The sequence below is a fragment of the Octodon degus genome, unplaced genomic scaffold, assembly GCF_000260255.1.
Source record: "Octodon degus isolate 3935 unplaced genomic scaffold, OctDeg1.0 scaffold00086, whole genome shotgun sequence".
In the NCBI taxonomy this organism is placed as follows: Eukaryota; Metazoa; Chordata; class Mammalia; order Rodentia; family Octodontidae; genus Octodon; species Octodon degus.
In genome coordinates this window covers 4,328,496-4,344,362 of record NW_004524662.1, presented here as the reverse complement: position 1 = coordinate 4,344,362, position 15,867 = coordinate 4,328,496, and the positions used below count along the sequence as shown (strand labels likewise).

General features: G+C 40.4%; 1 protein-coding gene across 3 annotated transcripts in view; it reads left to right on the top strand.

Moving 5' to 3' along the window:
* Kiaa0391 (KIAA0391 ortholog) overlaps window positions 1-15,867 on the top strand; it is a 141,762-nt gene that overhangs the window by 125,207 nt on the left and 688 nt on the right. For 2 of the 3 annotated variants that reach the window (XM_004637086.2, XM_023721863.1), the window contains exons 6-7: window positions 8,032-8,180; window positions 12,575-12,770. The exons of the other annotated variant lie outside the window; for it this stretch is intronic. In XM_004637086.2, coding sequence (XP_004637143.1) covers window positions 8,032-8,180; window positions 12,575-12,770 — 345 coding nt within the window. The remainder of the gene's footprint in view (window positions 1-8,031; window positions 8,181-12,574; window positions 12,771-15,867) is intronic. 3 annotated transcript variants of the gene reach the window in all.

The following is a 15,867-nucleotide window of genomic DNA, read 5'->3' as shown; positions in this document are numbered from 1 at the left end:
TTTTCCACTGCCATGAACAGCTGCCCCTTGCATGCACCACTCTGCCTTATAGCTAGCTGAGTATGGACCGAAACCTCCACAGACTGTGAACTAAATAAACATTTCCTTCCTTAATTTTGGGTTTCAGGTATTTTGTCCCAGCAGCAGGAGAAAAGTAACCAAGACATGCACATACCTACATGCACATACAGATGCATGGGTTGAAAAGAAATCACCTTGAAAGCCAGGTGTGGTGGTGTGCACCTGCACTTGGGAGGGTGAGGCAGGAGGATCACTGTGTGTTCAAAGCCTGCCTGGGCTACATAGTGAGTTCAAGGCCAGCCTGAATTACACAGTGAAACCCTGTCTCAAAATAGAATAAATCTTGAATCTGTTAAGTCTGTAACTAGCTGCCAGTTTACAAAGACCGGAGGCTCTGTTACAAGATACCAGGAGGAGGGTTCAATCAGCAAAATCTACATGTGGGAAATTCTGTAATCCCTACCTCTACCTGCAAGGGGGAAAAATGGAGGAATACAGAAAGTCTTAAGAGCTATAAAGCAATTGTACTTTTAGAGCATTTCTTCAGATCCTAAGTTTTAAAAACTTAGAACTATGAACATGCATAGTGAACATGAAAGAATTATTGTTAATTCTTTTAGATGTGATAATGATGTGTGCTTCTCCCCCCAAGAGCCCTTATGTTTTGATATGTTTATCCTGATATATTTACAGATGAAATGATAGAATGTCTTGGATTTGTTTCAAAATAATCTGGGAGGAAAGGTGGGAAAGGATTTAGATGAAATGCATTGGCCATGAGTTACTTATTAATAAAGCTAAGCAATGAATACATAGTTCATTATGCTACTCTGCCCACTTTCGTTTAATTTTAAATTTTCTATGATAAAACTTATCAGAGTAAAATATATATAATAACTATTTTAATTGTTCAGTTACTTTAGTGGCATTAAATACTTGATGTTTGTGTGTACCCAGTGTCATAGGCCATCTCTAGAACTCTCTTGCCTCCCCAGGCAGTATCCTACAGAGCAACTCTTTACTCTCCCCTCCTGGCCCCTGACAGCCTCTCTTCTCTTCTGACTGTATGAATTTCACTCTTAGGTACCTCATGAAACAGGAATCATTTAATATCTGCCTGTTAGTGGCTAGCCTATTTTATTTAGCATAGTGTCTTTGAGGTTCATCTCTTGCTCTGGTACATCAGAATTCATCCCTTTTTAAGACTGAATAATAATCTCTTGCATGTGTAGACCACATGTACAATATTTATCTCTTCATCTGCCACAGATATTTGGGTTGTTTCTGAAACTGTTCTTATCAGGTGTGGTGGCACACTCTTTAACCCCAGTACTCAGGAGGCTGAGGCAAGGGAACCACTGCAAATTCTAGGCCAGCCTGGGCTACAAAGTGAGTTCAAGGCCAACCTGAACTATAGCAAAGCTCTGTCTCAAACAGGGCTGTTCTTAAATTCTTTTGAAATTATCTCATAGTGATTTTTCATATATATTAGGTATTTAGGTATATGACAGGTTACAGTTATCTTGTTGAAGAACTGACATAGATTTCTTACTTCTGTAGACATCAAATCCCAAAGACTTTATACCTTTTGAAGACCTACAGTCCCGACAACCCCAGAAAGTAGCAGAGCCTGGAGAGGTCAAGACATAAAGTTCCAAGAATAAAGAAAGGAAGTTATATGTGCTATTTGGGATTACTCAGGGAAGATCTTGTCTTCATGGTCCTCTCTTGAGGACACAGTATAATAGAAGGGAATATAGAAAAATAAAAAGCAAATCAGAAATAATTTTGCTTTGTTTTGTTTTATTTTGTTTGTTTTTGAGACAAAGGCACGCAGTGCAATGCAGGTTGCCCTTGAACTTAACTTTGTAGCCCAGGCAGGCCTTGAACTCACAGCAATGCTCCCGCCTCAGCCTCCTAAGTGCAGGGATTACGGGTATGCACCACCACACTCAACATAAATTTCTTTTAGCTAGTATATAATTGGGTCATGTTTTTTAACGTATAGGATTGATAGGAATCTAACTCTACTAACCTTTTAGTAGATATCTTTAGACCCTTTATACCTCATGTTGTTTTTTTTTTATTTTTATTTATTTGAGAGAGAGAGAGAGAGAGAGAGAGTGGTGTGTGTGTGTGTGTGTGTGTGTGTGGCCAGCTCAGCCCACCAGGGGGCGGGGCTGGCTGGCATGTGGTGCTGGGGGATTGAACCGTGGTCCCTGATGCCTTGCCGAGCTTGTTCTAAGTAGGTGCTTTAGACCACTGAGCCATCTCTCCAGCCCCAATACCTCATGTTGTTAATGATACATTTGGGCTTATACCTGCCATTATAGTTGCTGAGTTTTTCCCTCTCTTTTCCTTTGCCTGTCTTTCTATGGATACTCAAATTGTTTTTTATTGGTACATGTTTGAAGTACATAATGATCATATTATTTGCATGGAGTACGTGTACATCACACACTCAGTTCTTTTTATTTTCTTCCTCTCACTTCTCTTCCTACTCCTTCTATTTCTTGGTCTTCCCTTCTGCAAAAGACCCATCTCCCTGTTACCTATTGTCTTTTATTTTGCTCTGTTTATATTTAGGGTTTCTCATGTAAGAGAAATCATGCTATTTCAAGCTTGTAGGTCTGATTTATTTCACTTTACATTATGATCTCAAGGTGTATCCATTTTCCTACAGATGATTCAAGTTTATCCTTCTTTATGGAAGAATAATACTCAATTGTATATAAATGCTATATTGTTTTAATCTACCTATTTGTTCATGGATATGAAGAGACATAGGCTGATACCACGATTTAGTTATTATGATTGTGCTGCTATAATCATGGCTATGCATGTGTTATTATAATATGAAGAAGATGCCTAGAAGGGGAGTAGCTGGGTCAAATGGAATTTCTACTTCTAGTTTTTGATACCGATTTCCATAGGATTTCCACTAGCTTACATTCCTACCAGCAATGTGGAAGGGCTCCTTTTTCCCTACAGCCTTGCCAGCATTTGTTATTATTGGATTTCTTGATGATGACCCTTATTTCTGGAATAAAGTAGAATCTCAATGTTGTTTTAATTTTAACTTCTGTAATGGACAGAGATGTTGATCAGTTTTCATGTATTTATTGGTCATTTGGACTTTTTTTTTTTTTTTTTTTTTTCAGAAGCGGGGACTGAATTCAGGCCCTTGCGCTTCCCAGGCAAGCGCTTATTCTACTGAGCTATCTCCCCAGTCCCTGAACTTCTTCTGAGATGTGTTTATTCATTTCAGTTGCCCATTTTTGGACTGGGTCTTTTATTTGGGTAGGAATATTTTATTAGTTCTTTATAAAATATTGTATTAGTCTTTAAAACAAAACAAAAAACAGTAATTGAACACAGGGCCTTGCACTTGCTAGCAGATATGAGTCATTGTCCAAGATGTGGAAGTCAAAAATTTTCCCCCGTGCTGTAGGTTGTCTTCTTTCTGTTGGTTGTTTCCTTTGCTATGCAGAAGCTTTATAATTTGATATGATTCCATTGGTTGATTCTACACCTATTTTATTTTCCAGCAGATTAAATTTTAACATTTCTGTTTTAACATTGAGATCTTTGATCCATTTTGATTTAGTTTAGAACATAGTAAAAGATATGGACCTAGATTCAGTCTTCTGCCATGGAGAGCCAGTTTTCCCAGTGCTGTTTGTTAAAGAGGCTGTCTTTCTTTCAGTGTATGTTTTTTAATTCCACTTTTATTTCTCCTTAGTGGGCCATTTTTCTTTTGCTCTCTAATGTCTTAGAGCACATCTCTTTGTGTGGCATTTTAGCATTCTAGCTGTGCATCACAGTCTTCTAATGCCAGCATTGCACCAAGTTTCCCATCTGACTAGCTGCTTCTGTCTTGGTGTTTTGACTACAAAGAATAGGTCCTTGTTGTGTTTTTTATTTATTTGTTTGTTTTGTTTTGTTTTGTTTTTCCATTTGTATGTATTGACTCTCCAAGTTTAATTGCTCCTTCATCTCCAAGTCTGGCATATGTGGGGAGGGGGCTCATGACCATGCATAACTCAGTGCTCTGAGATCCCTAACCAGTTTGCCTTTTTTCCTCTGGCTTTCAAAGTCTTTATGTTTATTTTATAAATGTCCAGAGGTTTTAGTTGTGTTTTATATTGTTTTGTTGTTTTAAGTTTGTTTTTGATTAGTTGGGGTTTTTGTGGTATTCAGGATTGAACCCAGGACCTTGACAATAAGCTATACACCCAGCCCTTTTTTACTTTAAGACAAAGTCTAGCTAAGTTGCTAACTTGCTGAAGACAGGCCTAAACTTGTGATCCTCTTGCCTCAGCCTCCTGGAGTGCTAGGATTACAGGACTGCTCTCCCACTCCTGTCTCCCAGCCTTATTTTAAACCTAACATAGAATTAAGGTCATTTTTCTTTTTCTTTACTATTCTGAATATACTTTCAAAATATATGGTAAATGCTTAAAAGATTTTTTCAAAAATTTGTTATAGTAAAAGACATAGTGCCTTAAATCCCTCTTCACACACACACACACACACACACACACACACACACTTTACTACTTTCTAAAGCAATTTCTAGAAGTTTTTCATGATTATCTTTATGAGATGTGATGAAAAATACAGTGAATGGGGCCGGGGAGATGGCTTAGTGGAATAAGCGCTTCCCTGGCAAGCGCAAGGGCCTGAGTTCAATCCCCGGTTCCCCCCCCCACTAAAAAAAAACAAAAAAAAAAAACAAACACACAGTGAATGCTACTGCCAGCAGAAAGACAGGCCCACAAAAACATTACATGTGTCCTCCTCCATGTTATTCACCAGATCTGGCACCGTGTGACTTGGCTTTTCTGGAACGTCAAAATGACCAAGAGAGGTAAATGTTTCAAATTCATCAGGATATTGATGCAGCCACAACAGTACAACTAAAGACATTTATGGAAAAGAACCGCCAGAACTGCTTCTGCAGTTGTGTTTGAGCAAGGGGAGTATTTTTGAGGAAGGTTAATGACAATGTAATAAATTTTTTACTTTTTATTTTTTGTACTGGATATCAAACTTAGGACCTTGCACTTGCCAGGCAGACACCTGTGCCGCTGCTGAGCTATATCCTAGTCCTGCAAATTTTTTTTAAATTTAAATATTCACCATAGTCTTTGAGCATACCTCATATGACCGTGACCAGCCCACTAGATCTCACTTTGGAACTTATTCCAGAGGAAGTGAGCTTTTTATAGCTGGGCCATTACAGTGTTTCTGCCCACTCATCTGTCTTTCCTGTGTCTTTTATTCATTTCCTGGTTTTGGACAGACTTCTCAGCCACAAGATGGTGCCCCAGAATAGTTCACTAAGATTTTTCTGCTTTTCCTTGAGCCCCCTTCCCCCTTCACTTACTATTTTACTTTACTAGTCAGCGCTGTTTATATGAGCCACAGAATAGTTAAAAAACCCAGTTATATTTTCCTTTAAACTGTGCCTTGCTAGCTGCATGGAAACAGCCAATCAGTAGCAAAAAAGCATTTTTGTTTGACTTTTTTGTGTAGAATTTTTTTTTTTTTTTTTTTTTGGAAGGGTGTACAGGGTGTTCAGGGTCTCACTACTAGGTCAGACTCGAAGTGATCCACCTGTTTACAGCCTCCCAAGAACTGGGATTACAGGCACGCCACCATGCCCAGTCTCAATTGCTGTCTCAGCGCGCCCCACGGGCGGGGCTGGCACAGTAGGTCTAGGGATCAAACCTCCAGGTTCCTGCGCCTGCTTGCAGGCACTTTAATCCACTGAGGTATTTGGCTGGCCCTTGAAGAAATTTTAAAATTAATTGTCACCCTGATTAGTCCAGTCGCTGTTTTATATCTGGGCTCTATGAAAATAATCTATAATTTTAGCATAGCTTTATTTATTTATTTATTTTGTAGTACCAGGGATTGAACTCAGGACCCTGTACTTGCCAGGTTAGCATTTATTCCACTGAGCCATCTCCCCAGGCCCAACACAGCATTAAAAAAAAAAAAAAAAAAAGTGAAATCTGAGGCAGTGGCACAGAGACTTGGGAAGCTGAGACAGAAGGACGACTAGTTCACCAGCCTGAGCAGCTTGGTGAGACCCCTATTTTAAAAAAAAAAAAAGAAAAAGAAAAAGAAAAAAGTTTATTCTAAAACAATGCATTATTACTGCCTTTTGAGGTATCTGAATCCACAAGTCATACTTTCTTAGTATAAATGTTCTTGATTACTAGCCCAATTTTTAAACTAATAGAGTATAATAGTGTATAAAATGTATAAAATAAAAAGACTAACAAGTATTTATTAACATTCTTTTGGTAGTAAACTATGGATGGGTTCTTTCTTTCTTTCTTTCTTTCTTTCTTTCTTTCTTTCTTTCTTTCTTTTTTGGCGGAACCGGGGATTGAACTCAGGCCCTTGTGCTTGCCAGGGAAGCACTTATTCCACTGAGCCATCTCCCCAGCCCTTTCTTTTATCTTCTGCTCTATATTTTTCATGCTTTTTCTGTTGTTTGGCTTAGTTTGTTGTTGTTAGTGTTTAATGTATTTGGTACAGGATCTCACTATGTAGATCAGACTCATAGTAATCCTCCTGTTTTTCAGCCCCCCAAGTGCTGGGATTGCAGGTTTGCGCCACCACGCCCAGTCTCAGTTACCATCTCAGCACACCTTGGGGGTGGGGCCAGCACAGCATGGGTTTTGGTTTTTTGAGACACAGTCTTGCTATGTAGTCCAAGCTGGCCTTGAGCTCACTCTGTAGCCCAGGCTGGTCTCAAACTCATGGTGATCCTCCTACCTCAGCTTCCTGAGTGTTGGATTATTAACATGTGCTATCACACCCAGAATGTGTCCCATATCTTAACATGAGCTGGTCTTTGGTGGCTAAAAATGAGGTGTTGAGCATATTCTTAAGCTAATAAAATGTTTATTAGCCATTTTCAGGACTATATATGTATTTTTCTTCTAGCTTTATAATTGAGTAGGAAAAATATTAGGTATTCCCTTACTCAAAGCAGGACCATGTCTTTACATTTTGGGGTTATTTTTGTAATAACTGCCATGGGCTTTGTACATAGATGGGACTGAAAAAGACCTGTTGAGGGAACACAGAAGCCATTATTCCTAGATTTGAGGAAACAGCTATCATTTTACCAGTTGTAAAGCTTTGGGTCTGGAGTTGCCATACTGATCTTTGTTCTTCTCTGTGAGTTAATACTGGCTTACATTTATTGGGCCAGTTATGTCCAATCTGTCTTAATTTAGAACTAATAATTGGGAATAATAAAGCCAACTACTCCTGTCTAAAATAAGATTAAGGGCCGGCCAGATAGCTCAGTGGATTAAAGTGCCTGCTTAGGCAGATGTAGGGATCAGGGGTCTGCCTGCCGGCCTGCTGTGCTGGCAGGCCCCACCCCCAGGTGTGCTGAGACAGCAGTTGAGACGGCACCATGGCATGTGCCTGTAATCCCAGAGCTTGGAAGGCTGAAAAACAGGAAGGATCGCTACAAGTCCGATCTGTGTAGCAAGACCCTGTAACTAAATACTAAATAAATAAATAATAAGATTAGTAATACAGAAAAAAAATCCTTTTCAAGATTAGTAATACAACAGAGTGGACAAAAATCCAATCTAAATATATAGAATATATAAATATACAAAAGTATATTTACTTGGGTTGAAAGAGTGTTGGGAGTGCATAGAAATAAAATCCCACCCGCCTCGAGCCTCCTCACCTCCTTCCCAGTGGGTTCTAGGGAACTCAGTTTAAAATCACCTGAACTTATTTCTGTTTAGAAACCCAGCGCTGGATCTAGTGTGACCTGACCAGTAGACAGGTATTAAGCATTAATTTGTAATAAGGAAACTTTTTCTTCTAGCTTTCAGAGGTGGATACTTCCTAAGATTATCCTACTTACCAGATAAGAGAGCCTCACCATGGAAGTGACCAGTCAGAAGAATCACTCCACTGGAGATTTTTCCCTTCACCCTTTTGTGCTGGCTTTGTGTTTTTTAGCTCTTGGAAGTAGTGTCTCTACTGGCCAAGCAGAATCTACAACTTCTGGTGCTGGGTCGGAAGCACATGATAGGGCAAGGCTCCCGGTGGAGAAAGGATGAGATGACAAAGCTTCAGAAGCAAGCCCACTGTTTTTTTGCTGATAATATGTAAGTATTGGAGGTGACAGGTCAATTACACTAGGACCCAGTTGTCAGTGTATTATTTACTTTTGCCATTTAAAAAAATGCACGTAATATATTAGGTATCATGATGCACAGTGGTAATCCTAGCACCCTGGGAGGCTGAGGCAGGAAGATGGCAAGTTTGAGGATCATAAGTTTGAGGCTAGCCTGGGCAATTTATTAAGACCTGTCTTAAAATAAAAACTGAAAGTGGCAGAGAAGAGGGCTGGGGAGGTAGCCCAGTGCAGAGGCCCTGGGTTCAATCACCAGTGCCACCAAAACAAATGGAGTATATATGTGGACTCAATCTCATTTTAAAAAATAAAATAAAAGATTTGAGGCACCTTGCAAAAGTATAGTTTCTACCGCAGAATAAATTTAAATCAGATTAAAGGAGAAATAGGAAAAAGATAAATTAGATTGAGATTATTACACAGAATATGGACCATGGCGTTCTAAGTCAGTCATTTAGCAAATATTCAACAAATATGAGCATTTTCTCTGTTCTCAGTGAACAGCAGTGAAGAAGGTGAAGTGTCTGTGTCCTAGGGCTTGCAGGAGCAGGTGACAGATAAACAGCAGCGTTGTCCTGGGCAGTGCTCGTCATAGTCAGTGCCATGAGAAGGGGAAGTAGATGGGAAGGCTCAGGTCGGCAGGCAGACAGGCTTGGGGGAGGATGGAGGCTGGAAGGGAGCAGTTATGGGGAGGGGAAGCCTGCCGGGGAGAAGGGTGCTTGGTAGTTAGGAGGAAAGTGTGTGGGCCAGTGTGGGTGGAACAGCTGCAACAGGACAAGCAAGAATCTTTGAGGTCACAAAGGAGGCAGGAACCACATTCCAGAAGACTTCAGAGGCCCTGGGATGCAAGCAAGAGGCCTGAATACTTTTTTTTTTTTTTTTTTTTTTTTTGTCTTTTTGAGACAGAGTCTCACTATGCAGTTCAGGCTGGTCTGAAACTCACGTTGTAGTCCAGGCTGGCCTCAAACTCACAACAATCCTTCATCTGTATCCCCTTTTTTTTTAGTTTTGTCAGAGAAGGGTATTCCATTGTCATTTAATGTTGTAGGTATGTGAATTCAGCAAAATACTCCAAATGAAGGACCATTTTGTATCTGTATATTCAAAATAGGATAGATATACAGCTACTTTCTCATAATTCAGTGAATAGAAAGATTTGTTCTAATAGTGTTTGTGGACAGGATATCATGTCTGCATCTTGTACTATGAATAACCACTAAGAAGACAACAATGTGCAGTGTATTAATCATTAAAACTGTCCTACTAATCGGTTTTGAAACTGTCTCATTGCTATTTGTTTGTCAATAAAATTATTAAAAAAAAAATCACAACGCTCCTCGCACCTCAGCCTCCTGAGCGCTGGGATTACAGGTGTGTGCCACCACACCTGGCTGGATCCTTTCTTTTTGTTTGTTTGTTTTATTTTTTTCCATAATTTTATTGAGAAACAAATAATAATGAGACCATTTCAAACCAAATTGGTAGGACAGATTCAGTAATTAACACATTGTATACCCTCTTCCTAGTGGTTATTTGCTGTACAAGATGCAGACATGATATCCTATTTATAAACACTATTAGAACAAATCCCTCTATTCATTAAGAGAATGTAACTATATATCTATCCTAACCATTTTGAATACACAGATACAAAATGGACATTCATCTGTATCCCCTTTTTTGTTTAGTTCTGTTATTTGAATATTATAGGTGTGTTAACTCAGCAAAATATTCTAAAAGAGTCCAGTAGTCCATAATAGTATTGGGTCTTCCGCTTGACTGGCGATGTCAGAAATTGTTGACCTGAGTCCCCTACAGCTCAACATAACAGCATATTGGATCCATTCTTATTTAAAGAGAAAATCGGTAGTGAGCTGCAGCTTCCCTGGAAGCCAAAGATGCAGGAAATCCTAGTCAGTAACAAATGTGTGGGATCCAGAAGGTAAGAAGAAAGCAGCAGACAAGAAGTATGACTCTGCAGTAGCACTGGTGAGCCTTTAAGGTGCTTTTAAGTTTTCATCCTTCTGACGCTGACAGGCTTATTTCAGATTTGCATGGATAACGAGTAACCCCTAAGCCCAGATGTGCTGTCATTTCAAGTCTTGTCATTATTTTCTGAGCATTTATTCTCAAAAAGGTGAAACGGTGTTCAGTGAATGAAGCAGGATGCCACTTGCTCATTCTGGCCCCAAACCAAATCCTTCCTTTCATTAGCTCTGTCCCCCAAGAGTGACACACTGCATGCATCTACTTTAGGCAGCATGGTACATAGAGCACACGCAGTCCAGAACACAGCCCTGCCTCTTCTCTGGGGAAGGGTTTCCCTCTTCTGTTTTCCTCTCTTCCTATATAACCTTCAGGCAGGGTTTGGTGATACACACCTGTAATCCCAGCACCCTGGAGGCTGGGGTAGGAGGATCATAAATTCAAGCCCAGCCTGGGCAATTTAAAACTTGAGAGCCTGTCTCAAAACAGAAAGACTGTCTCAGTGTGAAGGCTCTGGGCTCAGTCTCCATTACTGGGAGAGTGTGTGTGTGTGTGTGTGTGTGTGTGTGTGTGTGTAATCTCAGAGTTATTGTGAAGGTTAAATGAAGTAATACTTAGTACCTATAAAACTCTTAGCACAACCAAGCACATTAAAAGCATGCATATTGGTTGCTCTCATCATTATTTTTCTTACATAAAAGAATTGGATAAATGTAGTGTTATCTTTCTAACAAACCTGTTAGAGATTGGTCTCCATACTCAGTTTGGGGCTTGGTTTACCTTATCAAGTTGTAAAGATTGATTTGCTGACCTGCTATGCCTCTGGATTTGCATATTTAAGTGTTTTAACAGTACCTATTTTCTACTAGTGGACCTAAGAAACCTCTTTAAATACTGAGTGTTGTGAATTCTCCTGTACTTTTCACCGAGCTTCAGCAATTACCATTATTTTATTTTTCTTGTTCCATATAATCAAATTTTCTGGAGTTTTTTTCCTCCATCTTTTTTTCCTGGAATTTTTTTTTAATCATTTATTTATTTATTTATTTGGCACAGGGTCTCACTATGCAGCTCAGACTTGTAGTGATCCTCCTGTCTCAGCCTCGCTAGCACTGGATTTATAGGAGTATGCCACTATGCCTGGCCTCAGTGGGCTGGGTTGGCAAGGCGCTGGCATGGCACGTGGTACCAGGGATTGAACCCAGGTCCTTGCACTACTATGCAGCCTTAGACTACTGAGCCATCCACCAGATCCTTTCCTGGAGATGTTTAAAGCTGTTTCTCATCTTTTAGCATTTCACTTGAAATATTTAAGTATAAGGTAAACTCCATGTGTACTGGGGATTGAGCCCAGGGCCTTCACACTGATCTGTGCCCCAGCTCCCCTCCCCTCCACTTCCCTTCTCCCTTCCCCTCCGTTTACTCTCTTGCCTTTTCCTTTCTTGCCTTTACCTTTTTGTTTTCCTTTTCTTGCCTCCTTCCTTTCTTTCTTTCTTTCTTTCTTTCTTTCTTTCTTTCTTTCTTTTTTCCTCTTAACTTTCTTTTTTCTTTCCTTCTTGTCACTAAGTTGCCCAGGCTGGGCTTGAACTTGAAATTTTCATGATTACAGGCATGTATCACTGTGCCCTGCTTAAGGGGAACTTTATTTATTTATTTATTTTATATTTAGTACATGGTCTACAGGGTCTCACTATACAGATCAGACTCATAGTGATCCTCCTGTTTTCAGCCTCCCAAGCACTGGGATTATAGGCACGCTCCACCATGCCCAGTCTATAAGATGAATTTTAAATGGTCCTGTTTGGATCATTTGAATCAGGACCAAAAGCCCCTTTGTCATAGGCTGCAGTGTGACTCTCCTTGGCCAAGGCAATTACTGCAATTTTTCAAGCACACACATGCAGTGGTGAGTCCTACGGCTCAGGGTCTGTTGTGTTCTTAGGGCAGGAGATATCACAGGGACTGGCCCTACTGCCTGTGCTCAAACTGTTTCAAAATACCAGTTTCAGCCTTTTACTTAGTGGTTTACAAAAAAAAAAAGTATCATCCTACCCTAATAGTATTCCAAGGTGAGTGAGGAAAAAGGGTAAAATATCCACACAGCCAGCTTTGGAGTGTGAAAAGAGAATGGCTAGGAGTCTATTCTCCTATCCGGGACGCTAGCATTCCCCTGTCCTCGGCTCCCACCTAGGTTCTACACAGTGTTGCCAGCAGCCCCAGACTTGTAGGTGGTTTATGATCAGCCCTGAGATCATATGAGTCAAGAGTTCACACTCACCTCCAACAAAAGAAGGAAAATAAGTAAAGAGCGCAGTGAACAGTTCTATCTTCCCCCTCTTGGGATGTGTGTGATTGTGTCCTTTCTCCTCCCTGGTTCAGCTCAGAGGATGACCCGTTCATTTTGTACGCCACGCTGAACTCCGGGAACCACTGCAAGTTTATCACAAATGACCTGATGCGAGACCACAAGGCCTGTCTGCCCGACGCCAAGACCCAACACCTGTTCTTTAAGTGGCAGCGGGGACATCAACTGGCAATTAGGAGTGTCTTTCCAGGCTCACATATAATCTTTCAGGTACAGATTCTGTCCTCTGTGTGATGTTAACCGAGGCAAGTAGACAGTAAGAATGTCGGATTGTTTAACAAAAATGTGATGCTGAACTTTTCTGTTTTCATTTCGTACTTGGCATTAGCCAATTCCTAGAAGCAATGTGTCTGTCACAGTAAAACTCTTCATGGGCAAACCCCAAAAATTGTGTGACATTTTGAAAGCTCTTGTGTAGCATCAGTTTGTGACTGCAATGCTGTCATCAGCTACCACTTCTGCTATGTATGTTTTCATTTTCCCATTTACAGTAGCTCACAACTCCTCACCCCTATCATCAAAAGCCATTAAGAAACTCATTTTCCTGTTAAATCCACTTCTATGGCAGTCTCAGTGGAGTGCTCGTTTGCTTCTAGTTTAGATGCCTATAGCACAGAAGTACCTCTTGTGTGAAGGCGAAGGAGAAAAGTGATTCCAGAGAGATCTATTGGCCTATGATAAAGTATGGTCTGGTGATCAAAACAGACACCTCCCCTGGAGGCAAGGCGATGCGGAGATGTTGGTCAAAGCATGTGCAGTTCAAGGGATTTATTATACAACATAGCAGCTATTGTTAATGTTTGTGTCTATTTTTCTCTTTCATTTCTTTCATCTTTTTTTTTTTTTCTCTTCAGGGCAGGGTCTCACTTTGCAGTTCAGGCTAGCCTTGAACTTATTACGTACAACCCAGGCTGGCCTCGAACTCAGTTATTCTGCCTCTGTTCTTGCAACAAAAAATGATAAATTGGTGAGGCTACTTATTTGTTAATTAGATCATTGTAGCCATTACACAATATATACATTTCAATAGGTCATATTAGACACAATAAATAAAAGTATTTTTCATTTGTCAATTTTAAAAATAAAAATATGCAAAATAAACTTACGGGAAATATGGTATCAAAATGATACCAAAGGCCAGCATTTAGGAGGCTGAAGCAAGAGGATCATTGCAAGTTCAAGACCAGCCTGGGCCACAAAAGTGAGTTCAAGGATAGCCTGAGCTGCACATTGAGATCCTGTCTCAAAAGGACAAAAAAAAAAAGATACCGAAGGGCTTCCATCAATAGATCAGGACTGTATCAGAGGAAATAATACAGGACAACTGACCTGGTTTCCTCAGGAGTAACAATAACAAAAAGAGGAAAATAGGGATAGAAGGTCTATATCAAAAGAGAATTAAGGGATATTTTAGGGCCAGCCAAATAGCTCAGTGGATTAAAGTGCCTGCAAGCAGGGGTCAGGGGTTCAATACCTGGGCCTGCAGGGCTGGCCCCGCCCCAGGGGCACACTGAGATGGCAATTGAGACCAGGCATGGTGGCACAGGCCTGTAATCCCAGCTCTTGGGAGGCTATAAACAGGCAGATCACTACGAGTCCGACCTAGTAGTGAGACCCTGAGTACCTTGTAGACCCTACCCTAGAAACACACACACACAAAAAAAGGTATTCTAACCTGTCACATGTAGTAACATTATTTTAATTCCCATTCTGACAAAGAAACTGTAAAATATACATACACAAACATTATAATTGAGGAAATGCAAACAGAAATGTGATAGTATTGAGGAATTCTTAATTTTTCTGTTTCACTGTTTTTGTTTATTTGGTGCTGGGGATTGAACCCAGGGTCTTGCACATGCTCTGCAATGATTCCTCAGCCAGGAGTTATAATTTCTCAAGGGTGATGTTGCACTTACATTTGCAGAATCTTTTATCATCTTGCATTACATACTGAAATAATGCAGAAGAAAAGAAGGGTGGGATTTGCCTAAAATAATCCCAGATGGGTCTGGCCAGACAGCTCTGCGGAGCTCTAAAACGCCTGCTTAGTGGCTGGGGTTTGAACCCCAGCATGCCCTACCGGCCCCACCTCCAGGCGTGCTGAGACGGAGATTGAGACTGGGCGTGGTAGCATGCACCTGTCATCCCAGTGCTTGGGAGGCTGAAAACAGGATGATCGCTATGAGTCTGATCTGTGTAGTGAGACCCTGTAGACCCTGTACTAAATACATAAAATTATAATAATAATAATAATAATAATAATCCCAGATGGAGAGTGGGACAAGGAAAGGGGTGAGGTTGGCTGTGAGTTGAGAATGGTTGAAAGTGGGTGATGGGCTCATGCACATTCATTATACTGTTTATTCTCTTATACTGTTATACTCTACTGTATTCATTATACCGGTATTCATTATACCATTCTGTACTGCATTTGAAATTTTTCTCTTTCACACATAAAACCAGTAAAGGCAACGAGACAGTTCTGTAACTTATAAATGTAGTGTTCTTACAGAGGGTCCTTAACCTTGAAAATGAACCTGCCCAGAAAGGAGGCTCAAATACCCATCTTATAATATCACAGAGTTAGCTGCTCTTGGAAATCTCGCATTGGCCAGGCATGGTGATGCACACCTGTAATCCCAGCACTCCGGAGGCTGAGGCAGGATGAGTGTCACAAGTGCAGGACCAGCCTGGGCTACATAGTGAATTCAAGGCCAGTCTGAATTATACAGTACATAGCAAGACCCTGTCTCAAAAAACAAACAAACAAAAGGCTGAGGGAATAGCCTAGTCCAAAACCCTGGGTTCAAACTATAATGCTGTTTTGTTGTAGTGGTGATTGGTTGGTTGTTTTTTGGTACTGGGAATTGAACTCAGGACCTTGCACTTGCCACATATCAGTACTGTTTTTGTTTTTGACTTTGTTTTGCTCTTCTTCTTCCTTCTTCCTTCTTCCTTCTTCCTTCTTCCTTCTTCCTTCTTCCTTCTTCCTTCTTCCTTCTTCTTTTTTGTGGAAGCAGGGATTGAACCCAGGCCCATGTGCTTGCCAGGGAAGTGCTTATTCCACTGAGCCATCTTTCCGGACCATTTTGTTTTGTTTTGTTTTGAGAGAAGAGAGCCACTATATAGTGTGGGCTGGCCCACCCCAGTGCTGTTAAAAAAAATTAAATGAAACTCCAGTGTTAAGTAAGGCTGGGAAAAGGAGGATAAGAAAGGTTGAAGGAAGGGAGAGGAATGGGGAAAAAAAATAAGATACATAATGTATAAGTACAAATTCCCTATGATAAATATAATCATTATGTAT